Source organism: Gymnoscopelus microlampas (genome assembly GCF_963454915.1).
Source record: "Gymnoscopelus microlampas genome assembly, chromosome: 8".
NCBI lineage: Eukaryota > Metazoa > Chordata > Actinopteri > Myctophiformes > Myctophidae > Gymnoscopelus > Gymnoscopelus microlampas.
The window spans coordinates 50,703,150-50,729,954 of NC_139945.1; the positions used below are offsets into that span (position 1 = coordinate 50,703,150).

At 41.3% G+C, this 26,805-nt stretch overlaps 1 protein-coding gene and 1 long non-coding RNA gene across 3 annotated transcripts; both read left to right on the forward strand.

Moving 5' to 3' along the window:
• The first annotated feature begins 198 nt into the window (after window positions 1-198).
• Window positions 199-19,577, forward strand: fxyd6 (FXYD domain containing ion transport regulator 6). Of its 2 annotated transcripts, none has more exons than XM_084064982.1 (8): window positions 199-395; window positions 12,292-12,324; window positions 13,875-13,901; window positions 14,077-14,124; window positions 15,096-15,170; window positions 16,791-16,830; window positions 17,054-17,103; window positions 18,018-19,577. In XM_084064982.1, the coding sequence occupies exons 2-8, from the start codon at window positions 12,297-12,299 to the stop codon at window positions 18,053-18,055; spliced, it is 306 nt and encodes a 101-aa protein (XP_083921108.1). In that variant the 5' UTR covers window positions 199-395; window positions 12,292-12,296; the 3' UTR covers window positions 18,056-19,577. The 2 variants fall into 2 exon arrangements, with proteins under 2 accessions (XP_083921108.1, XP_083921109.1); XM_084064983.1 differs by having other exon boundaries at window positions 13,878-13,901.
• Window positions 19,578-20,845: 1,268 nt separating this feature from the next.
• Window positions 20,846-26,528, forward strand: LOC311050824. Its single transcript, XR_014601322.1, has 6 exons — window positions 20,846-20,901; window positions 22,262-22,323; window positions 23,592-23,627; window positions 24,211-24,285; window positions 24,645-24,676; window positions 26,444-26,528. It is a non-coding gene; the product is annotated as an uncharacterized lncRNA (long non-coding RNA).
• The last annotated feature ends 277 nt before the right edge of the window (window positions 26,529-26,805 follow it).

The following is a 26,805-nucleotide window of genomic DNA, read 5'->3' on the forward strand; positions in this document are numbered from 1 at the left end:
TCAATAAATACATAAATTGAGCAAAAGATCAGTTCAGTCATCCTTCTTAGTTGACAAATGAATGATACAGTAAATACAAAATTCTTGGAGCTCAGAGAGAGGGAGAGCTCAGAGAGAGAGAGGGAGAGAGAGAGAGAGAGCTCAGAGAGAGAGAGAGCGCTCAGAGAGAGGAAAGCTCAGAGAGAGAGAGAGAGAGAGAGAGAGAGAGATCCCTTAAATACGTCCACAATAGACTAGCCTTCATCCATTTTAAAATCAAAGACATCTGTTTAATTGGAGAGTTGGATGTGAATATTGTGCAGAGAGAATAATATTTGGAGGAACAACTAGTTGATTGTCGCCGGTGGTTTTCTTTATTCCCCCTTTTTGTCTGCTGGCAATTGGAGAATCAAGAGGTAAGTTGAGAATCCCAGTATAGATTGAAAACCTCAAGAATTAATGCAACTACATGTATTATTTTTTTGATTGCTCTCATTGGGCCAATAGTTGTTTATCAATTTAATTTAATGTGCAAATAATATTAAAGCTGCACATTTAATCTATAAAAAGAAAAGTCACGCAATTGTCAATGAAGCTGTGTTTTTCGAACAGTGGAAGCTTGTTGACCTACATGAATAGTTTATATTTGATTGTATTTTATCAAGGCTCGTTTGACATGAAGGTGTGTCCATTCTGTCTGATGACTAATAACCTTCACTGCGGGTCAACGAGTAACGACAAACACTCTTGACAAACTGCCCATTACGACGGGATTATTTAAAATCGTAGGAGATGGGAGGTTTCTCCTCAGCTGTCACAAATTAATACAATTGATTGATTAGGCCCGCTCAACCCAATATCCACACACTAAGCACAGCATTGTCAGGCTATACATCATGTTATTGATTGTGGAAATGTTTCATTTTACTCCTTGTAGATGTGATGAGAAATTCCATGGAATAGCCGACTTGATTATACCTGTGGATCTTCCAACTGACAGCGGGGTCGCTTTTCTTGTCAGTTGGAAGATCCACAGGTTGTTATATATGGAGAAAAACAGGTCGGTACGCATACAAGCCTACGCACGGCGATCGTTCAGCTATAGGCTACGTGTCTATTATGAGTATTTCCTCCGAGGTTGAAAGACTGGTGACGCGAGGTTATTATGAGCGTGATGATAGAACAGCGTAAAGTGCATATCGATGTGGATTTAATAGCGCTCAGCCTTTCAGACGCACATCGTGCAACTTTGCGCACGGAATGGATTAACAACATGGTTTCAAATCGCGCTCTGTGTTTCAGTGACGTTCAGAAATGCATTATAGCTGGTTATTTAATATAGCCTATTGATAAACCGACTGACAAATGCATTGTTATTCACAAGTGTAGCTATATGCCTGCCACACCCATTGTCTTTTCTCGCCGGTAGCCTACTGGGGTTCCCAACCTGTGGGTCGGGACCCCCACGATTTTTGGGATGACAGTGAAGTGACTTTTCGGACTTTTAATACCTAAACCAGTGGTTTTCAACCTTTTTCGCGTCAAGGACCCCCAAATTGACACATATTAGCCCACGGACCCCCATTTGAAAAGATATGCCAGGGACTCAACCATTTTAATTTATTGGGGGTCCCAATCTACACTGTATCATCAGCATTAGTGTTCATTTAACTCTGAGAGTGGACAAATGGACCCGTTAGGTCAATTTGGTTCCATTTGTACACTCAGAGCTACAGACACTTAAGGGTCAATTTGGTTTCTAACTATTAATTTGCCTAGGGACCCCCTGGAACCCCCTCAAGGACCACTGTCTGGTTGAGAACCACTGACCTAAAAACAAAATAAATAGCCGATCTACAAGCTCACGAGGCGTTGTGAGCTTATCTGCTATTTTCACAAAATGTATCTGTAGAACTGAGTCAAACTGAATGTAATGCTTCAACTCCTACATTCCAAGTGCTTGTCAGGGTGGGGGGTCCCCAGTTCAAATATGATTATTTTGGGGGTGGCGCGGCCTGAAAAGATTGAGAACCACTGCCTCCGTGCATCTTTGCCCTAATAGCAGACATGGTGGCCGCTCAGTTTCTATGGTGATAAATGGATACTATGGCACGACGCACGTTGTCGTCATGGTGATGCATCATCACTTGGGCTGTGGTGGTGGTGTGTGTAGCCCAGGGGTCTTCAACAGGGGGTCCGGGACCCCTAGGGGGTCCTCAGAGTTACTACAGGGCCAACTCTTTGTGCGATATGATTTTTTTTTTTACCTTAACAACTTGAACGCTAGCATCCCTTTTCTGAGGAGAACTTTAGCCAAAAATAGCGCGAGGCGTTGAGAGCTTGTAGATCGGCTATTTTTGGCAAAGAGGTAGGTGTAGAGGGAAAAAAGAGCAGACCAAGTAAACAAAAAAGGTTTAATCTGAAACACAATTTTATATAATATAGAGGGGGTCCCTGCTTCATCTCTCTCTCAGATAGGGGGTCCTTGGCCTGAAAACGTTGGAGACCCCTGGTGTAGCCTACTACTACATTTGTACATTGGGTTGATTGAATACTTTTTTTTTAAGTTTGCAGAAAAAAGCACATGACGGTACAGTTTAAATACAAGGTCAACTAAATAGGATTAAAAAGACCATGAAAGCCTAATGGCTTGTTTCAAATGGGGCCCTTATGTTATGTACTCAATTCATAGTGACATTAAATGACAGACAGATATGCACTATATGCAGAACAACATATAAACAGTTTACAAATTGAAAAATAAGAAACAAGAATATGTACAGTAAAAAGTTGACCTACATTTGTGACATTGGTCATGTAACATCATGAACAAGGGGTCACCAACATGTCCGTACACGCAGGGGCGTAGCACCACACTGGGCCCTGGGGACAAATATTCACTGTGGGAAAAAATACTAGTATTTTCTTTTCCTTAGGCCCCCCTTACCTGGGGCCCTAGTAACTCAAACGTGTCCGGGGCAAGACTTGTACATGTCTGTGACAATTTTTTTTGAAATTATGAAAAATATATACATTTATTTCATTATAATATAAATAAAAAGATTTCTTCTCTAAATATTCACAAAATAATATTTTTGTGTATGATATGTGTATGAATTCATTTGGTGAAGTGTCGGGAATCGGGATGACATATTACATTCTAGTCATTAATTACCCCACACCAACATCATAGCACCTGTCAATATGTGTCCCATATATACAGTATGCTCACAAGTGGAAGTCTGTCTTAATCTTGTGGGAAAGTGGAGATATTTTACTGCACGTTTTCTGCTTTACATACATGTACTGTATGAAAAGTACTGTACAATGGCCAATAGGCGGCGGGTGAGCTTGACAATTGGGAAGGCTGGGGCGCCGAAATCCGCGCGTGTTGCCAAAAAAATGTGGATTTTGTTAGTTTCTTTTTGGTTACTTTATTTCGGTTATAGGGTTAGGGTTAGGGTTTATAATTAACTAAATAATGCTGCGCACATATATCATATATAATTTGCACAATTCCCAGAATTTCCCAGCATAACATTTGGGAAGGCTTAGCCTACCCTAGCCTTCATTACCCGCCGCCTATGACAATGGCCTACTGCCGCTGGCCATTGTACATAAATACATTGTACATAAACGTAAATTAGTAAGTAGTATTATTATTGTCGCTGCTGCTCAATGAGAGAGAGAGAGAGAGAGAGAGAGAGGTAACTTGAGTAATCAGTGTTTTACAGTGTTTGTATCATTAGCTGAGCCATTATTGTTTGCAGTCAGTGCATTTAATTGCTGTTATATACATGACGTTGACCAAGTGGTCCTTCAAATAAATAGCCATGGTCAAATAACCAGTAACAGGATAAGGTGGGCACCAAGGAAGAGAGGGCACCTCCTAAATTGGCTATTTTTTCCAAAATGTTAAAAAACTAAATATTTGGAAAATGTCTTTAAGCAAATTATACATGATTAGATCATGCTTAAACATTCGACAATTAAGATCTAACATTTCTACAATTGCTATTTCAATTGCTACAAAATCTGTTTATCCAGTCATTTTGGTGCATAAACAAGAAGTTGAAGGATAAATTAAGTCTCATAATGATGTACCGTGCATGTTCTCATCATACTTTTCATTACTTAAGACCATTTTTCAAATAATCTTTATTTTTAACATTTTGGACCAAATAGCCAATTTTACATTAAGGTGCCCAGATGTCCCTTATGCCCACACTGTATCCAATTAGCCTTCCCCATTCTCTGTCTATGGTTTCTGGTAATATTATTAACCACTTATTTTGTATGTCGGTGGCAAAAATCTAATTTTGAGAAAATGTCTACCAAGCTCGCATGGTGGTGACCCCCAAACAACATGACTGATGTTGTTTGACTTGAAAGAATCAGTTGAAAATCTTTTTTTTTTGACAGTGGCATACTCTCTGTATGTGCCGTGCCTTTTTAGAAGCAAGATGTCTGCCGTGTTGAATAAACACTGTGCAAATTGTGCAGACACATCATGCGTCCACAATAATGAGGGATAAAAAATAAGATTCAATGATTGCCAGTTATCAGCCTTATACCCAACATCAGACACCTCCCAAATAGGCAGTAGTCAAACAGTCAAAACACACACACACACACACACACACACACACACACACACACACACACACACACACACACACACACTCATTGCCTGTCTGACACAGAAACCTCCATACAACCTCCAGGGACGGCGGACTTAAACAAATCTTTCACACACCACCTAATTTCTGTACATTTGTGGCACGCAATAGTGTCCTAGAAGGGAAGACATCCATACAGTCAGGCATGAGCACTCATACAGTATGTAAAAACAAACAGACATAGATTGCCTTTTTATGGTCATGTCCTTATGTGCCATGCCATTGTCCATAATACATGCCGTCACCTGGCTCCACTGCTTCTGTAGATGTCTGTCGTGCTTATGGACTATATGCCTTACTGTAACTTGGGACATTTTAAATGATTTTAAATATTGTTATTTTGTCATTTTCATTCCACTTGTTTGTTATTTATACTTGGCGATGGCAGCACAGAAAAAAACACCCGTAACACTTAAATCCTACACGTTGACCCGAGTCCCACAGGGGTCTATCCTTTTGCCCCTCATTGTGTCCCTCTATACAGTACACTAAATCTCTAAAAATAGCCCCGATCTACAAGTTCACAACACGTCGCAACGTGTGAGCTTGTAGATCTGTCAGGTCACTGAATGTTCACCTATTTTCGACTAATGTTCACCCATTATGACATGCCCAGAACTGGAATGGTAGGGTTTAAGTGGTTAACGGTAAGACACGTTCTTTGGAAAGAACCAGGCTCTAGGTGGGAGGCCATCTGCCTTGACAGGTTGGGAGGGAGGGAGGGGGAGAGAGAGAGGGAGAGAGGGAGAGAGGCAGACAGTCCGACCGACCGTAATTACGGTCCGCAGCCATGGTCCATGGAAACCCTTGATTCATAGCCCGGGGGTCCACAATCACAATCCATGGCCGAAGGCAAGTTAGTAACATGCATTGATGGGATATATGGTTGTAGATGGAGAGGGAGAGATGGTGTCTGGTGAGGCTATAGTTGAGCTGGCAGGAGAATCAAAGGGCGAGGAGTCAGCATTTGTCTATTCAAAAATAAAACCAGATTTATTTAAATGTCTTACAATGGTCATTTATCAACATTAACACATCTTGTCAGAGATCTTAATGTAGTCGACTTTAAATGACAAGGGCTGGGGAATAGGGGGTTTATTTTCCAGATCTCTCACTGTTTCCAGACATTTTTTGGGCTCAGAGCCATAAAGGGAGAATTGCCTTGTGGCAGGCAGGCAGCATTCTTTTGTGTTTTTCTTTATTCATTTTTTTTAACAGGGGCATGCTTATTATTAATGTTATTGAACAGCTCGCAGTCGCAGAACAGATTCCATGCCTCATCTACGGTGGGAATCAGGCAAATCCTAAACCAATCCACATCGGCCAGGTCATGTAAAAGGCTTGAGAGCTGAAGTAATTAAAAATCAGTTTACAGTTGATATGAGCCTGCAGCTTAACAGAGCAGTCTTTTTGGACAAAAGGCAATACAACAGTGGTCACTGACAGTAGCACAAAACACCCCAGATTGGAACTACCTATGGGGGAGTTGGTAAGGATAACATTGATCAAAGTTGCCTTATCATGAGTTTTGTTGTGAAACCTACAAGTTTTGACTATTAGACTTAATGAAAGCTAACACAGTATGATTATCCAATGACGATGGAGGCGAGAGAATCCTTGTTGTGGTTAAGGTGAAATCTCCTTCCTACTGTACTCCTTAACAAGGTGGAGCTACGGTAGAAGGTGGGTTGTCCAACGCTTCAGTCTGAAAAGTGAATGACAGGTTCAGAGCAGATGTTTTGTTAAACTGAGCACATCACCTGATTGGCTGAAAACGAGAGAAAAGATCTTCCTTATTTAACATCCACTGTGTTGGTCAATGGTGTCAAATGCAGCAGTAAGGCTTAGCAAAACAGAGAGAAGTCCTTTGTCTGATGCAATGAAGATGTTTGTAACATTCACAAGTCTCTGATATATTTATAGTTATACTGCTTGGTGTGGATGGCCCATTCATCCTGTCTACCCCCTTGTTAAATGAGGTGCATTTAGAACATGTATTTCCAGAGATTAAAGCATTTTTGTTTGAGCAAATACTATATGGCAGTGCCTCGTCTGTGACCTGGTCATTTTGACCTGGTTATAGCACATTCCCTCCCTTTGCTTCATTTTTTTTGTTTTCTCTTTGTTCACCATCCTGTTTCTCCCTGTGTCTCTGCTCTACATTTGCCTTTCATTTTTTCTGACCATTCCCTTTTACACAGAGGGAGCATTCACTGAAAATAGCTCTGCCATACGACTGCCCACCCTGTTGTTGTCCTCTCCCCTAAAAAAATGACCTGAATGAAGTCCTTCCACTGTCCCCTCCCCCTTAGACACTGTCCCTCTCTGGAGATGTGGGCAGTGGCAGTAGTGTCTATAATCTGATATCGCCAAACAATTGCAGCAATAAAGTAGGTTGAGGATAGACAGAGAGGCAAGGGTACAGGCACAGGGTAATGTGTGGAGTCAGACACCCTACAGGGAACTCATGTGACTTAAACATATGTCACTGGATGGCTTACTACTATGCTCTCTCTGGATAGAGACTCTGATTGCACCATTAAAATCTCTGCCAATCTTTGCTGTGAATTCACGACCTCACTCTATCCTTTGTCTTATCCACCGTTGTCTGCAAGAGTCAAAACTAAAGTATGTGTGATCAGATATGGTGAGTCAAACAAATATATGTTAAGATGGAGAACTCGAGCAACTGTAAAATTGTAGCATAAGCAGAGTGAGAACATACAATTCTCATAATATTTGGCAATATTATAGTGATTTATATCTGTCCATTTCATGATCAATGCGTTACAATCTCCATTCGTTCTACTCTCTCTTCATTTGGACCTGGTAATTGCATCAAGTGCACAAACTCACTATAAGATTATTACAAAGAAAGCATTGTTTGAAGAATTAAAGGAGGCCTTTATTTGTATAAAAGACAATGTTTTCTCACAAAGGGTCTTCTCAAATTGTTTGTCCTTGAAAAAGGTCTCCATTCACAGCAATGTTTTGAGTTTGACTAATTGCTTACCCTCCAACCTCAGGCTATCTTTGTTTTCTCCAGAATCAGTTGAGGTTGTCCCAACAGCCACTTAACCCCAAACACTCATAGCCATATCTGAGTCATAATATAGCGTGCAGGGGATGAGACAAAACAGGGCTTCAGACCCCACTCTTCACACACACCTCCCACCTCCATCCATCCATCCATCCATCCATCCATCTAATTCTCTATGTTTATCCCACATCCATTAAGATAAGTGACGTTGTCACACCAAATGGGCCAAAGGGGTAATTTACCCCTTTGGCCCATCTGGTGTGACAAAGGATATGTGAGGGACTGAAGCAGAAAAAGGAAGAAAGAAATGTTTTCAGTAGAAGAACGGTTAGAATGAAATGGTTTATGTTTCTAAAACCTACAGTATATAAATGACAAATTAGAGAACTTACATTAACCCATTGTTAGAAACACCTTATCCTGCCGGGACAATGCAAACACCAACACAATCCTTTCAAATATTATTACAGGTACAGTAGAGCACTGTACATTAAAAGATGCTTAGTTAGAGAGCTGGTTTTGAATGAATCAACAATGCAAAATAAAGGGCTATTATGTTCATTCATAGTTGGTAAATTAGATGCTTCTCAGATGTGGCTTGGACCTTTCAAAGTTGATGATTTACTGTTCATGGCCACTGGGTGTTAAAGCCATGAATGGGTTTTGAAGGGGGGACCCTACCTTAGCCTGACAGGTATTGAGTCTGCTTGCTGAGTATGATAAAGTGCTTATTGATCTGTCTGGGGTGAGAGAGAGAGTGTAGTACAGTTTGGGGCCAGCCAGCTGTCATATTTGTGAGAAATGTATGCAGCCTTCAAAATAATACATAAAGATAGTGACAGACCTGTCATAAGGTTTTGACTTGACCATCTTGCACGGTATTCAGTGAATAATACCATGTGACGGTTGAAAAGACCTTGAGGAAAGACATCCAATGTGTCTGCCTTGACTAGACAGATAGCTTCTCTAAGAGAAAATTATTGTCTCCGTCAGGCCGAAAGGCATGGCGAGAGAGTATGTTTTACCCTCCGTCCGTCCGTCCGTCCGTCCGTCCGTCCGTGTGTGTGTGTGTGTGTGTGTGTGTGTGTGTGTGTGTGCGTCCGTCCTTCTGTCTGTTAACAGCTAATCTCCCTGGATGCCACAGCAGAACCTCTGCCCCACATTTTTCAGATCAGCCTGTCATAGCGCCACCATGAGGCCGGCTTTTGCAAAACACATTCTTTGCTATTACTCCTACAGATTTTGTCCAAAAAACACGCAAATCGGTACACAGTATCTCTATAGCCATGTGATCAACACGGATCTGTCTGATTTTCCATATTCCATCCTGATTGGCTAAAATTGGCTTCCAAAGTATGCAGGATTGGTTCATTTGGAACAAAAGGCCTCAAATCATGCACGCAGCATGCGATTTCCGTGAAATTTTCCACAGAGATTCCCACTTGGCCCAGGAAGAAATGCCACTTGAAAACGTTCACATCAGCCTCATGGTGGCGCTATAACAGGCCAATTCACGTTTTTAGCTATAACTGCACGATCTGCGTCAAACTTTGCACGCATACTCCCTAGAGGCCAAGGAAAAACCTTTGCCCTGCATTTTTCACATATGCCTTTTAGAGCGCTACCAGGAGGCTGAGTTTTGTAAAAACATATTTTTTGCTCTTACTCCTTCAGATTCTGTCCAAAAATCACGCAAATCGGTACACAGTATCTCTATAGTCATGTGATCACGATGGATGTGTCCGATAGTTCATATTCCATCCTACTTGGCTAACATTGGCTTCCAAAGTTTGCAGGATGGATCCCTTTTGAACAAAATTCCTCAAATCATGAACGCAGTGTGCCATTTCCGTGAAATTTTACACGCACATTCCCACTAGGCAGAGGAAGAAATGCCACCCTTTTCACATTGGCCTGTTATAGCGCCACCAGCAGGTCTAATTTAGCAAACCACATTTTTGGAACAAAATGCCTCAAATCATGAATGCATTGTCCGATTGTCGTGCAAGGCCTAAGAAGAAATGGCACCCTTTTCACATTGGCCTATTATAGCGCCACCAGGAGGCCACAATGATCTACCTGACCTGGCGGAGACTTGTGCTCCGAGGAGCACTTTTTCTAGTTTACCCTGAAACAGTTTTCTAAAGGCCATTCCACACCAGTCATTGGTGTGGACTTGGCTTTAGATGTGTACGAGTCTGGTCCACAGGTTGTCAAAGTGGGAGAGCGCCCCCCAGGGGCAAACACCAACATAAACACCAACAGCAACTTTGGTATGACCCCAGCCAGGGTCATATTGTACCGGGGTTTCGTGTTGAAGAGTGTATGCTGGATATACACCGTACCACGAATGTAATGAGGGCTCTGAGATGCCACCATCTCTGACCATTGGTGACATAATGTGACACTATGCAGTAATTAGCAGCAGATGAACACATCTGCTGCTAATTACTGCATAGTGTCACATTATGTCACCAATCCCACCATGTATGTAGCTGAGATCTGTTTGGCTTAAATTAAACCAATTACTAATGAGCACTGAGCAGCCACATTGGACTGCCAAGTATGCCAATGAATTGACTGTGTTCCATGCATAATGTCAATATGGTTCGAGGAAAGGATGTGAAGGAGAGAGAGACAGAGAGAGAGAGAATGTTAGATTATTTTTTTTCTCCTCTTCTCTCTCTTTGGAAAACAACACCAATTAATTTCACTTCTTTACACCTGTAAACCATTGATATGAGAGAGAGAGAGAGAGAGAGAGAGAGAGAGAGAGAGAGAGAGAGAGAGAGAGAGAGAGAGAGAGAGAGAGAGAGAGAGAGAGAGAGAGAGAGAGAGAGAGAGAGAGAGAGAGAGAGAGGTATACATAGTCAAACATCCAGATTGACAGGATAAAACAGGCAGAAATGCAGACTTGTCAGTATTGGTCAGTGAGAGAGTGAGGCAGGCAGACAAAATGAGAGACACATTTGGGTGATATGGCACCTTTGTCACGAGAAAGCAGCACAAAATTATGTTATGGTTTTGTTGCCAAAGACGTACCATAACGTACTATAAGCATTGGAAATAAGGTTTATCTATCTGATTGATTGATTGATTGATTGATTGATGAATTGATGTTTTTATCGACAAAATACAAAAACATAAACATTCATCCATACCTGTAAAAAAAATCACTCCAAAGCTTATTTCCATTGTGGTCCATTGAGAGTGCATGTTTTTGTTTTGTGTGAGTCTGTGTTTGGGGAGAAACATACAGAAAAAATGTAATCGATAATAAAATCAAATACAGCCTCACAGAGGCAGTGGAACCGGTACCTACACTCACTGGATCTCATACCTACCAGCTCTGACTGCACACACATTCCTGAGTGTTGATTTATCTCACTGTAAAATCTGACCTGGGTCAGTTTTTACACTGTAAGAGATAAATTAACAGTCGGGAGTTGATTTTGCTGTGTCATTTTGAACCACTGCTATCATTACTCTTACTTACAGCATGTTTGCTGTTGCCTTATAGCTCGATGTATGATGCATTTCCAGACATTTGATTAGCTGACATTGTTGATCTATTGATTTTTCAGCTGCCGTTGCCACCGGCTCTGACACATACTGTAAGTGGTTTTAAAACATCAATAAGAGCAAGCTTTCCATTACTTGTCTTTAAAATTTCAATTGTGAGCATAACCTTGATTGAAGTTTGCCCACGTCTAGCTGGTAGGACCCACTGTGCACTTAAGCCTGATTTATATTTTAGTTATTCGAAGTATGTAGATCTGCTCATTTTGAAAATGTTTGAACGTTTTAGAAAAATGTCAATAATGACATACCCAACATACCCAACATTATGAACATTTATGTGCTCATAGTATATTCTGTGCATGTGCGTGTTTTTGTTTTCTTGTGTCGGTGCATGCGTGCATGTCTGTGTGACTGCATTCATAAGCCTGTGTGTGTGTGTGTGTGTGTGTGTGTGTGAGAGAGTGTGTGTGTGTGTGTGTGTGTGTTGTGTGTTGTGTGTTGTGTGTTGTGTGTGTGTGTGTGTGTGTGTGTGTGTGTGTGTGTGTGTGTGTGTGTGTGTGTGTGTGTGTGTGTGTGAAAGAACGTAATTGAAATAGGCCAAGGTTGTTTGGTGTCCTCAGGGAAACCGGGACGATCTCAGTCAGGAAATGAGAACATGCATGCACAGTAGCCTTACGGGTCCATTTGGTTCCATTTGTACACTCTTCACAGTTAAGATAACACAATGTTACTGAACACTGATACTGTAGCTGTAGTTGTGCATGGAAACTGCACCCAGAGTGCAGTGTGTGTGTGTGTGTGTGTGTGTGTGTGTGTGTGTGTGTGTGTGTGTGTGTGTGTGTGTGTGTGTGTGTGTGTGTGTGTGTGTGTGTGTGTGTGTGTGTGTGTGTGTGTGTGCGCGCGCGTTTGCATAATGTGTGCATGTGTGCATGTATGTCATGTCTGTAATTAATGAATGTATTGTCACTGTAGAATACAGCTCAATACACCTCTCTCTCTCTCTCTCTCTCTCTCTCTGTCTCTTTATGTATTTAATTCCATCTTGTTCTCCCTCTCTTTCTATTTCAACAGTTGCCATGGAAACTGTTTTGCTCTTCCTTTCTGGTAAGTGCTCCCCTACTCACCAAATCCACGCACACAGGCAGGCAGGCACGCATGCAGGCACGCACGTACAGTACAGAGGTCTGGACAGACACACTCCCATGTTAATCCCAGTTGTCCACAGGGGGGCAGTATAGGGACAGGTAGTGGTGTGACATGAATAGGTTTTGGGTGTGGCTATGTGCCTCAGGGCTTCCTGCTGACTGACTGTCTGCAAGGAGTAAATGGATGTGTGTGTGTGTGTGTGTGTGTGTGTGTGTGTGTGTGTGTGTGTGTGTGTGTGTGTGTGTGTGTGTGTGTGTGTGTGTGTGTGTGTGTGTGTGTGTGTGTGTGTGTGTGTGTGTGTGTGTGTGTGTGTGTGTGTGTGTGTGCGCGTGCGTGCGTGCGTGTCTGCTTGGTTGTACATGCTGTATAATTAAATATAACACACACACACACACACACCTAAGATAGATAGTTTGTGAGGCGCTGGGCAATGAGCCGTACAGCGCTGGTTGATTAGATCATTCAAAGTTAATTGACTCTTGGAGCTAATGTTTGTAAAAAATAATAAGATGAAGGGAAAGTGTGTGTGTATGTGTGTGTGTGGGTGGGTGTGTGCGTGTGCGTGCATTCACAGTAAAAGCCAGACTTAATCTTTCCATCTGGTTCCACTCCACTCTGAAACACTGTCACACATCTTGAATGGCTGTTATGAATACAAAGGGATGTACATAGCACATGACAGAATAGTGGAACTTATCATCAAAATATCACGCATTCTCGGTGAGAATGTACAAACATTCCTGTGTAATTCCATTCCATGTTTAATCTCTTTGATAGCCCAGACATTTTTACATATTTGACAGCTAATACACCAGATGTTGTTGTGGTTGATGAAGAGTCCAGAGAAGTGTCTGTATTAGAGATAACCTGCACCTTTGACCCTAGACTAGAGGAAGCCTTTATGACCAATGTCATTAAATACCAACCACTTCTACATACAATCTCAGAGCTGGGCTATGGGTGCAGACTATTTGTTTTTATATTTGGCAGCCTAGACATGCCCACAGACTGGTTGTTAGAGGGTTTCAACGACTTGGGATGTCCAAAATGGAGGCAAAATGACTGTGCTGTTAGTAGCCGCCACATATGGCGGAGACGCTGTTACTTATACCCATAGTGCACTGAGTGATATGCTTATTGTATCATGAAGACATATGCCATGATTGTGTTGATGTAACCTTAATTGCACCTTTAATATTTGTGTTCTTGTATGCTCTCCTTTATGTGGACATGAATAAATTAATAAAGTGCTTTTTAACAAATAAATAAAAACAGAACAGTATAGCTACAATTTGCCATGGTGACATTGACACTATTGTCAGTACACAGTAAAATCCTCAGTGTTCATTTAGATTATTTGTAACTCTGAGAGTGTGCAGAATAGATGTGTTCACCCTCGGAGTTAACTTAACACAGAGGATCTTATAGGTGTAGATGGCTCTGCCATTTTTTCCTCTTTTTCACTTTGTCCAATAATCCTCTGCTACTCCCTATGCCTGTCTCTATAGTAGCTGTAGCAGCCAGTCGTGCACAGGGTGAGTATTTCAGACCACGCCACATGGAACTCCATATACATTCTCTACATGCGTACATACGTGCATACTGTATTGTACAAGTATGCATGTATTTATGCAATAAATGTTGTTCATTGATCAAATATTGTCAGCACGCTCATTGCATGCTTACCAACATGTGTGGGTGTCTTTATAGATGCCAAGGAGGATGGCAAGGAGGACATTAAAAACCCATTTGTCTATGGTAAGTGTCTGTTCATAGCTCTTATCATCACTGCACAGTTATTAGAGTAGTTCTCAAACATTTTCATGTCAAAGACCCCCAAATGTATTTGGCCGTGGACCCCCATCTGAAAATATTTTGGGTCAGGGACCTCCCATACAAGGTTTGTGTTGTTAAATGTTTAAGTGTTTTAAGTTTTTGAAAATTTGCACCGAGCTTGTAGATCGGCTATTTTCAAATAGTCGAATTTATATAAGGTTAAAGTGGTTAAAGGAGTAGTTCACCCAAAAAAAATACTTATTTTCTATCAATTACACACCCGATGAAGCCTTGAATTCATGGAGATTTTTTTGTTTTTGTCGCATTCCTAAGCCAATAATTTCAGAGTCAAATTATTGGCTTAGGAATGCGACAAAAACAAAAAAATCTAAAGAAATGTTTTGGGTGAACTAGTCCTTTAAACTGATGCTATATTAACTAATTTATCTGGGAACCCCCTGGAACCCCCCTCAAGGACCCCTGGTGGACCCCCGGACCTTATTTTGAGAACCACTGGATTAGAGGATGTGTTAGGGGGAAAAAACCCTGAAGAAGACTTTGTTGAAACGTTGGTTTTCAAATAAAACACTTTTTGCACCGTGGCTAACAAGCTGTGCGACTTCCTTCTTTTTAAACAAAACAAGACAAAACAAAACGTAAAAAGTTCGAAGTACGTCATGTCTTTGAGTAATTTAGTGTAATTCATTCAGTATATACAGGGTTTGATTTGTTGAGGAGGGATATATGGGTAAATCAATGTCTCTGCTTTTGATACCCCTGTCATTCATTTACAGTATGTAACAACACTTTTGTTTTACATAATTGAACCCTACACACACACACACACACACACACACACACACACACACACACACACACACACACACACACACACACACACACACACACACACACACACACACTCATTAATCTCTTATAAAATGTCTCTTTAGACTATGAGAGCCTCAGGATTGGAGGACTCGCATTTGCTGTGGTTCTGTTTTTACTGGGTATCCTTCTCATCGTCAGTAAGTATAGCCTGTGTGTGTGTGTGTGTGTGTGTGTGTGTGTGTGTGTGTGTGTGTGTGTGTGTGTGTGTGTGTGTGTGTGTGTGTGTGTGTGTGTGTGTGTGTGTGTGTGTGTGTGTGTGTGTGTGTGTGTGTGTGTGTGCGCGCGCTCGCATGTGTGCGTGCCTGTGTGTGTGTGTTTGCTTGTACCTGTTGGATCATTTTATGTGGATGTGCATGTATTCCACTCATAGACTGTAAAAATAAATGGACAAAGTGATGCCTTTGGTTTCTACAGACCGTAAATTAAGGCTATTTGTCAACGATTTCAAATCCGCTTCCTTTCTATCTTTTTATATCGCGTCATATCTAAGCAACCGGAAATGAATGCTATTGGTTGGGTAGCTTGTCAATCAAGAGTGGGGGCGGGGAATGAATGCTATTGGTTGTGTAGCTTGTCAATCAAGTCTTCCCGCCCCTCCTACAGCATACCCTACTTTATCATCCATTTTAAAATAAATTGGACCATAATTTACCAAAACGCATATCATGGACCCTTTAAAGAGACTTTAAACGACTTTAAACTAGCGACTGGAAGCATATAGTATTTATGGCAATGTTTAATAAGGTAAGAAAATCAAGTCTAAAGTTTGTCAAAAACCCACCCACTTGAATGGAGAAAAAATATTTCTGATACCAGCAGGGTAAAACAGCGAAACTACAGGCCATTCATATGAACTGTCACTTCGTATATAGACTGAATTTCAAAGCCGGATGCTGGGCCCTTGATTCCACTCTGTTGCTGCTACTAGTAAATAAATGACCAGCTCAGTGGCTTTGTGGTTAGTGTCCTTCCGCCCTGAGATTGGGAGGTCAGGGTTCAATCCCCCCGGGTGGGTCATACCAAAGACTATAAAGTAGGACCCAATGCCTCCCTGCTTGGCACTCAGCATCAAGGGTTGGATTGGGGTAAGTCCTTGTGACATATAGGCTCTATTCACAGCAGCCATATTATGAAGACATTCACAGGTGTTACCAATGATACTAATGAAGGCTCTGTTCCATTCTGGACAAACATAGTCAGGGTGCTGATATTGTGCATGTTGGCTCACTGGAAACACTCTGTTACACCAGTGGGTCTACAGTTGGGGTCCAGGGACCCTCATGGGCTTCCAAATGGCCCCTTACAGGTGTGTAACTCTGAGAGTGTGGTCCATTTGGTTCCATTTGTACACTCTCAGAGTTATGGGGGTTGTGGAAACCACTGTGCTACACTAAATGGAACAGAGCCTTCATTAGTATCATTGGTAACATCTGTGAAGGAAGTGATAATTTGGCTGCTGTGCATAGAGCCTATTAGCCTCATGTCCAGGGGGTGTACAGTACTTGTACATCAAGCTGCCTCATGCCACAGAAACGGGAGATAGGCTCCTAGCTGCTCTATGGCCAACATTGCCGTCGGTTACTTTCTTATGCATGTAGTCCACTCTGTTGGTAGTAAATAAATGAAACGGGTTATGATGTGCTATAATGATTAATTCATCCTCATTTAATGTGTAACGTTTTACTGTGATGGCTTTTTTCACCTTTGAAAAAGGGTGACACAAAAAACACATGGTTAATGGTTGATGATGTCTGTAGGTCGACGGTGTCGCTGCAGTGCCGAGCAGCAGAAGGCCAGGTATGTGGGTGTCTCTCTCTCTCTCTCTGATTGGACGATGGCTGTAGCCTGAATCCAGTCCCCATGATTCACAACCACGCTGGCTTAGTAATGTCTAAACATATTCTCTGTGATTCATGGCATCTGGAAAGCAGGCTAAGATGGCTGAGGATACAACAAGAGCCTATTTGTTACCAGACATTGTTTGGTCAACATGATGACAACCTGTTTATTGTCACCTCAGGGTTCCCAGAGACGGTGAGGCTCAGGAAGAGAACCTGATTGTCTCCAAGGGTGAGGAACGCATCTTAACTAATCCCCCCCCCCCCCCAAACGTCTGTCTCACCCCCTGTCTTACTCCATAAGTCAATTAAACATACAAGAAGTGAGAGGGATTTATTCGCTGTTTGCTTGTATTTTGCACATGTGACTAACAGAGAGAGAGAGAGAGTGAGAGAGGGAGAGAGAGAGAGAGAGAGAGAGAGAGAGAGAGACATGGTTTGGATGTCCAATGTTGCCATGTCATCTATAAATATTAACTTCAAAACAAGGCACAGGTGGCTTTCTATTCGACATTTTAGTTAAGTTTCACTTTTGTTTTCAACTGCAAAAAGCTGTCTTTTCAAATAAATAAAAGGATTTGCTCTGAAACTGTAACCGATAAAGAGACAGTTACGAAACCACGAGTCAGGGAAAACATTAGCATGAAGACAGATTGTCCATAATTATACGATTGGCTTCGTTCAAGTACTGACATCATTACGGGAAAACCTCCTACATGACATGAAATAGACCCATAGATATGAAGCCAAGATAGTGATAACCCGTCTATTAACTCTACTACTGGTCCAAACCACGGAAATTGTAAAGAAAAGTGGGGTTGAATGGGCTGAAGCTATTAAACACATTCAGAGAGGATTTGAATTGCTATTTTTTATTCTCAATTCTTATCATTTTGGTGCTGGAGATTTCCCTCTGGGGGTGGCTGAAACCTGTTTGTGAGTTCCAGAAATGAGAGAGAGAGTGAGTTCCAGAAATGAGAGAGAGAGAGAGAGAGAGAGAGAGAGAGAGAGAGAGAGAGAGAGAGAGAGAGAGAGAGAGAGAGAGAGAGAGAGAGAGAGAGAGAGAGAGAGAGAGAGAGAGAGAGAGAGAGAGAGAGAAAAACATAATTCTTCTGAAATCATTCATGAATCCTTTATCTCTTCCAGCTCCAGCAGCTGCCGAAGAAAAAAGTGCTGAGATCTGATCAACTCCTCTAGAATGGACTGCCTCCTGAAATTATTGTCAATCGTATTTGATGTCAAATCTACCGGATGATAATCACTATTCAATACGAACGTTAAATCAATTATGATGAATTGGCTATATGACAGGCTAAGGGGGTGGGGGTTAAGTTATAAGGAGGTGTAATGTGTACATAAACCTTGTGACCTGCACATGACCCTCTAGGCCGTTGTTCCGCGCTTTTGTTGTGACCGTGCCCGTCTACCAGTGCTGTCGTCCAGTTTGTAATGTGCCTTTCTGCTAATGGGTCTCTCTCCAGTACTTTGTCTTTGCCAGTAGCACCTTCTACACAAGATTGTCAATGAGGATCAATTCTGGGCAGAAAAAAAAATCTGTGTTGTCCATTGTGCTATGTTTTGTATTACTATTGTCTGGTTTTAGTATTTGCTATGAACTTTGGTTCAATTTGGACCAATTGTCCTTGATACAATTTTTCACCTTTAGATTATAAGATATATACCTACACATGATAAGTATGAATAGCTTACACATAAATAATATGAATAAATATCCTGTATGTAGGTCAATGTGTGTGCGCACGTGCATTCACGCGTGTGTGTGCGCGTGTGTGTGTGTGCGCGTGCGCGTGTGCGTGTGTGTGTGTATACATGTTAACTGTGACGGCCTTCTACAGTCTAAACTGTATGACAATCTCAACTGCCATGGTTTACTGATGAGCACAGATGTCTGTATGAGCTCATCCTCCTCTCAGCTGTGTCACTGCCGCATCCTGGATGCTCTATCTGTCACTGGCTCAACTCAACGTCAATCCATTCTAGGATGATGATGTGATTGGTTGACTGTCCCATGTCCGCTTTGTCTCGTACGTGCTTTGTCACGTAGTCTTGAACACTCATACATTCTGTTAATTGGGTGTGTGCATGCGAGCATGTGTGTGGGGGTGCTACAGTTAATCAAACAAATTGATTTCACTGATACAAATATATATTTATTTTTTGTTTTTTTTAAACAACGAAAACAGGTGATCTACAAGCTCACAACGTGTCAGATTGCGACGCGCTATGGTTGTGAGCTTGTAGATCGGGTATATTCTTGCTGTTATTATACAACACCATTGTATGACATACAGCAGTATACAGTTAAGCGGTGCTTAGGTAGTAACTCGGGTAATTGTTACGTTGACTGATTATAACAAATAATTGATTATAAAAGATACAAAACATATTTTAAAAATGTGTATTTCTTGATTATTCGATTAATCAAAAAAGTAATCGATAGAATAATCGCTAGAAAATAATTGATACTTGCGGCCCTACTTGTGTGTGCTTGCGTTTGTGTGCTCGCGCACGCATCTGTGTGTTAGTGTATGTTGGGTTTGAGAGAGGGGGAAAGATCAAAACTCAGATATGTGCCAGACTACAGTAATAGTAGCCTAGAAGCCAAATCATAGAGAGAAACTAGATGACCGTCCATTCATGGTGAACCCTATACTATGTACAGTAGGTCAGGCATTCACTAATAGGGGTCCAACAAAGTAGCAGTTTTCAAGATATCATCTTGACAAATACTCAAAAGCTGTTTTTATCCTGTGCATGAGGCTTTGTTGTGTAGCAGCAGTCTGTGATTTTGGCATAAGAAATAAAGGTTTCTCAACACAAAGTATAATGTGTGTAATGTGCTCATTTACCGTAGATGACAGGTAGGCAGTGGTGGAAAGTAACTAAGTGTATTTACTCAAGTGCTGTAGTTAAGTACAACTTTGAAGTACTTTTATTTTGCTTGAGTATTTCCATTTTTTTGATACTTTACACAACTATTGGGATTTTTACTGAACGACAATTATTTGAGAACTTTTGTTACTGGTAACTTTGCCGATTTGTATTATTAATGCCAAACCCCTAATCTATACTTCAGCTATTCGAAAATAGCAGATATACAAGCTCACAACGCGTCACATTGTGACGGATTGTGAGCTTGTAGATCTGCTGAATTGTTTATTCTTTTTTTCTTCACAAATTTTTAATTACCTTAGAAAATGTGTACTTCTACTTTTGGTACTTTAAGTACAGTTTGTGGCCAATACCTTTGTACTTTTACTGAAGTCAAATTTTGGATGCAGGACTTTTACTTGTAACAGAGTGTTTGTGGTTTTTATTTAAACAAATCTGAGTACTTCTTGCACCGCTGATGGCATGGTTTTCTAAAGGCCCATGGAAATACAATTTCACAAGACAATTTCACAGTTTCAAACTTCCACAAGCTTTTTGAAAACCAATCTGCCATGTTTAAATTCAATGACAGCCAAGGTGGTCTGCTGCCATGCCATAATGGCTGCAAATCCGTAGTAGAATACATAGTATAATATTCACCATGTTTCAATGACTCCAAAGGTCATAACATCTAACGGTTTTATTGGACATCAAAGTCCAGACTTTATGAGCCCCAGGATGCCTGAGTGTGGCGTCAGAAAGGAAGGGGCTGGCTTCAAATGTGACAGTACACAGGAGAATCCTCAGTGTTCATTTAACTCTGAGTGTAAAAATGTAACCCAATGGACCCGTAAAACCCGTAAATTGGGTTACATTTGCACACTCTCAGCGTTACAACGGGATACACTGATACTCAGAATTCTAGTGTGTGTGTGTGTGTGTGTGTGTGTGTGTGTGTGTGTGTGTGTGTGTGTGTGTGTGTGTGTGTGTGTGTGTGTGTGTATTTGTGTTAGGGGGTGTGTCTGTCAGGTAAGCGTCAGTCTGCTCTGCACCTGCCCCTGACTAAGACGAGACCACACACACACACAAACACACCTGACCTGACAGAAGGGAACGCAGGAAGTCTCTGCCAGAAGAGGTGAGTTCTGCCTCCATTTCATATATTGGCTGTACACACACTTCAATCTTAAAAATCTATCCATTGTGTTCCAGGAGTTTCAATACTTGTTGCTGTTTTGAGAGCTTAGCTCAGAGTAGGTATTGCACTCTTCAGTATCTATGTTTGTATACTGTAAATTAGGGTAGTGGTTCTCAATTTTTTTTTCCTGTAAAAGATTTTGTGCCTGGGACCCCCATAAGAGCAGATTTGTCAACATTTGTCAAGATGTGTCAACATTTTTTGATCTACAACGGCACGTTGTGAGCTTGTAGATTCGGCTGTTTGACTAAATCCTTTATATTGAACTGTTTCAATTGTTCCACTAATCATGTATGACTTAACGTAGGTTTTGAAGGTGGGATTAGAGGACATGTTAAGAGGGGGGGGGGGCAGGGTGCAGTGTTCATGTTGGAATCCAGAAAACAGAACAAATGATGGTTTTGCATGGCCATTCAGGAAAAGTAATTGCTAAGGCCTTCCACTCAACATCAAAGACAGTTTCTCTACCTTTAACATGTGATTGGCTTCGAGATGGTTGAAGGTTAATGAATCATTATAATACATTAATAAGTAACTGCCTCTTTGCGGATATGTCTTTATGGTCAGTGGTGCGTTGGATAGGACCAGACACATACTAATAGATGGGAACAAATAGGTACACAACAAAATGGAGGTGGGGAATTTCATAATTTGCTAGTTCATGTTGGTTAATGATTACTTTATAGATCTGGAGATTTATATGTAGATGAAACGAACTGTGTGTGTGTGTGTGTGTGTGTGTGTGTGTGTGTGTGTGTGTGTGTGTGTGTGTGTGTGTGTGTGTGTGTGTGTGTGTGTGTGTGTGTGTGTGTGTGTGTGTGTGGGTGTGTGTGTGTGTGGGTGTGAAACAAAGAGGCAATCAATATCAGTATCACTCTCTTAAAGGTCAAAGTAATCAGTTTGCTGTAATTGAGGCTACAGTTAGAAAACCTCTGAAGCAAGTCATCGGGACATAAAGTATAGAGTTTCCTAGTCTCTCAACCACGACTCATCAAAACTGAAGAATCCAATTACAACTTTATTAAAATAGAGAGATTACCGAAACCTAATCCATATAAGTCTTTACCCTGTAAACATACTTCAAATACCAGATTTTCATGTCTTTATTTTGTATCCAAACTGTATTTTGTATCCAGACTCTGATGGAAAAGGCTACCAGTCGTTATCAGGAAAAATCAGTCTGTCTAGCTAAAGACAACACTCATTGTAAATCAGTGAAAGGAGCACATTTTAAATGGATCAACGGCTGGAAGCTGCTGTTATAATGGCCATCTTTTGTCTGTTATTCATTTCCCCTCAGTTGTGTCATCTGAACTCACAGACGGTGCTTAAACAGGCCAGCCAACATGTCTAATGCAGGTGGTAAGTCAGCAACAACTTGCTGGATTTCTACAAACTATCTTAAAATAGGAAAATGCAATGATTGATTGATTGATTGATTGATTGATTGATTGATTGATTGATTGATTGAATACTTTATCAGTCAGAGATACAAACAGTACCATGATACAGTATGACATTAAAGCTAAAGAGATAACATGGGGGACCTTGTTTCCATCAACAAATACAAACACAATGTTCAAAAGAGATGGGACAATTATATTTACCGCCCCTTTTATTAGGTGGGTCATGGGCTTAAGGCCAAGAACTAGTCATATCAGTTTGTTTTGGGGGCCTGAAGTTTTTAGTGACATTGATGACTTTAATCCAAAACTGCATAATGTAATACTGAACCTGATCTGATTCTGAATCTGATCTGACTCTGATCTAAATAACAATGTTCTTGTAATGCTGGTATAACACAAAGTACACACCAGTGTATCTTGGCACTGTTTGAGAAGAAGCACAACTGATGTATAACTCTGACTGTCAGCAAGATAAAGGTAAAATATCAGGGGATTGTTATAGGCTTCACATAGCACACTGACTCACCCAGTCCTCTGTGACACATTTCCACTAAATCCACACAGGTTGGAATGACACTGAGTTGTAGAAACATCACTTGTAACATCAGTGCTCTCTTGTCGCAAACCTGGCCCAACATTTTCCCAAACTTCCCCAAAATAGCATCCTCCCTCAGAAAAACAAGACCACACTATGCCTATTAGTTCTTATAGTGTATTTTAAACATATTTTTCATACATTTAACAAAGGTACTCATGGATGTACAGTAATTATGGCATGGACCACTGGTTGAGAAACAGTGGTGTAGTGCAGGGGTCTTCAACGTTTTCATGCCAAGGACCCCCTAGCTGAGAGAGAGATGGAGCAGGGACCCCTCTATATTGTATAAAATTGTGTTTAAGATTATACTTTTTTTTGTTTACTTGGTCTGCTCTTTTTTACCTCTACACCTATACCTCTTTGCCAAAAATAGCCGATCTACAGGCGTTGTGGGCTTGTAGATCTGCTATTTTTGGCTAAAGTTCTCCTCAGAAAAGGGATGCTAGGTTTCGAGTGGTTATGGTAAAAAGAAAAATCATATCACATAAAGATTTGGTGGACCCCCTGTAGTAACTCTGAGGACCCCCTAGGGGTCCCGGACCCCCTGTTGAAGACCCCTGGTGTAGTGGATATGGCTTCTTGCAAATAACCTAAAACTAAATAATTGTTATCTCCTCTGTCCTCAGCTCCAGTCCCTGACCCTGATGCAGACTTTGTGTATGGTACGTGACCACAACTATTACAAATAGTAATGCTTGAATAGAGTAGGTTAACTTTTAGCCATATGTTGACACTGAGAACGTCAGAGAATGTAGAACGTACACGTACTTCGAGATTTGAGACAAACACAAACAGGTTGACAAAAGACAGAGTAATGCAAATAGAAAAAAAGGCAAAAAATGAGTAAGGTGCACGCGTACACAGGGAGAGCATGATTATAGTCTTTGTATCATCGTCAGTCTGAGCCAGGATTTCAATAATAGATGACTGTCACAAGCTAGATCACGCAAGGTTGAAAACAGTGATGGAATGAAACAAGGAAAGAAAGAGAGAGTGGGATAGGCTACAGATACAGTATGTCAAGTCAAGTCAATTTGTAAAGCATATTTAACCAAGGTTGCCTAAGTGCTGCACAGCATACAAATACAAAAGACAGTATTTAGGAAAGAATAAATAGAGAGAGAGAGAGAGAGAGAGAGAGAGAGAGAGAGAGAGAGAGAGAGAGAGAGAGAGAGAGAAACAACGAAACGGGTGGGGAGATAGTAATTATGACTGACAATGCATATGACTTTCTGTAACTTGCAGACTATTACACACTGCGTGTTGGAGGTCTGGCCTTCGCTGGCATCATAGTGTTCCTGTCAATCATCCTTCTGGCTGGTGAGTGTGTGTGTGTGTGTGTGTGTGTGTGCGTGCGTGCGTGCGTGCGTGCGTGTGTGTGTACTTTGAGAGAGTATGAGAGAGAGAGAGAAAATTTGACCCCCTCTTTTACAAATGTAAATGAAATACTGCTTGGGTACCTGGAACAGTATAGTTAATTTATAATATCATTAATTTGTATTGGGAAATGAGTGCGCACACACTTACTGAAGAAACTGAAGCTCGTATCCATCATCACTCTCATTGTTTGACTAGTTATTGTGTTCAGGGTTACCTTGTTGAGCGAATGGTGAATAGCACTGATGTGTGAGCAGCTGGCTGTTCTCACTAATCACTGATTGTCTCATTTTCCTCTAAAGGCAACAAGATCCGCAACTGTGGTAAAAGCAAGGTAAGTCTTTCTACATCAGTGATTCTCAACCTTTATCATTTCAAGGACCCCAAGTTTGACATGCATTAGGCCACGGACCACCATTTGATACAATTATCTATCAATACGCTGTATAGTGTTTATTTTACTCAGACCCATAAGGGTCCATTTGGAACCCTGGTGGTCCCTGGCCCGACGTTGAGAACCAGTGGTCGACATTAATCAACTAAACTGGAGAAATACTGTGGATGTAGAGGCCAAGACCACCTATGGGTCTTGAATAGGCTCTATTCACAGCAGCCATATTATCACATCCTTCACAGGTGTTACCAATGATACTAATGAAGGCTCTGTTCCATTTAGTGTAGCACAGTGGCTCTCAGATTTTTCAATTTCCACAACTCCCATAACTCCGACAGTGTACACATGTAACCAAATGGACCCGTAAGTTTGTACACTCTCAGAGTTGCACACCCGTAAAGGGCCATTTGGGAGTGTTTCCAGTGAGCCAACATGCACAATATCAGCACCCTGACTCTGTCTGACCAGACTGGAACAGAGCCTTCATTAGTATCATTGGTAACACCTGTGAATGTCTTACACTATGGCTGCTGTGCATAGAGCCTATTTGTGGTATGCCCGTAGGTTTTATAAATCAATGCTTTGGTGACATCTGCTGGCCAATACGCGACATTGCATGAGTAGATGTGTAGGAAACGGATGTGAACTCCTAAAACCGGGGCATCTGCAGATATGGAGCAGGCAGATCTACAGGCCAGGTAGTTTCATGACAGAGACCGTATAACCATATTTATTTAATAATAACCCCATCTGCCGTATATACACTGACTGAGTGGTTTTGTGAATTTAGCATTACATTTAAATGATACTTTGAGATGGTTTTATGAATTAAAATATAAAAAAGATAAAGATAATGGAAAACAAGGCGGGCTCGCCAACAGCGAGACCTTGAGGCTCGTGGGGCGTGCCTGAGAGAGGCCCCACGCCGAACAGCCAATGGCATTGTGTGTCGAAATCTCGTTCCAGGCCATCCATTTGACCATAACTGGTCAGATGGGCATGTTTAATGATCAAACAATAGGCTCTATGCATAGCAGCCATATTGGAAAGAAATTGGGCCTCTTCTTACTTCCTTCACAGGTGTTACCATTACTAATGAAGGCTCTGTTCCATTCTGGTCAGGCAGGGTGCTGATATCGTGCATGTTGGCTCACTAGAAACACTCCATTTTGGTTCCCAAATGGCCCCTTATGGTGGGTGTCTAACTCTGAGAGTGTACAAATGGAACCAAATGGACCCATCCATTTGTACACTCTCAGAGTTATGGGGGTCCTTGAAAACAGACAACCACTATGCCACACTAAATGGAACAGAGCCTTAATTAGTATTATTGGTAACACCTGTAAAGGAAGTAAGGCAGGGGCCCAATTCATTCCCAATATGGCTGCTGTGTATAGAGCCTATTGATTGTGTTCCAGCTTGGATCACTGGGACTAACGTAGTATACATTAAGTTTCCATATTCCCATGTACATCACACTGAAAACTATTTTTGTGTTATGGTATTTAAAAAATAAATACCATAACACTTTTTCCTCAACCTTTTTGACAGTCGTAGTGTTTTGCCAATTATTTTGGGGCCCACTTACAATATCCTCACGGCCCACCAGTGGGCCCCGGCCCACAGGTTGCAAATCGCTGATATAAACATTTTATTGGATTTGTTGTTTTGAAAATGACAACACCTTTCCATTTGTTTTTCTTTCAGCCAAGACCAGTTGAAGAGGACTTCTGATTTTATTTGTGTAAACATGCAATTCTTTTGTATTGATAAAGTGTAGACTCCTGGCCAACAGCGTCTCTTCATGCTTTATTTTCTTCTGAGCTACAGCAATCTCTAGTCACAATATTCAACGGGTTACCGATTTTGGTGCAACACACTCAATGCAAGTTTCATACAAGTTATCCCCTTGTTTGAATTTCAACTAGAAGGCAATGTAGCAAAAAGAGCTTGCTGATCAAAATGGGGCCATACATGAGTATGTTTCCCATCATAATAATATGGCACAAAACAAAGTGGGCACAAACTATGTTCCCATTTTACTGTAAATCCCAGGGCCCAAAATTCCC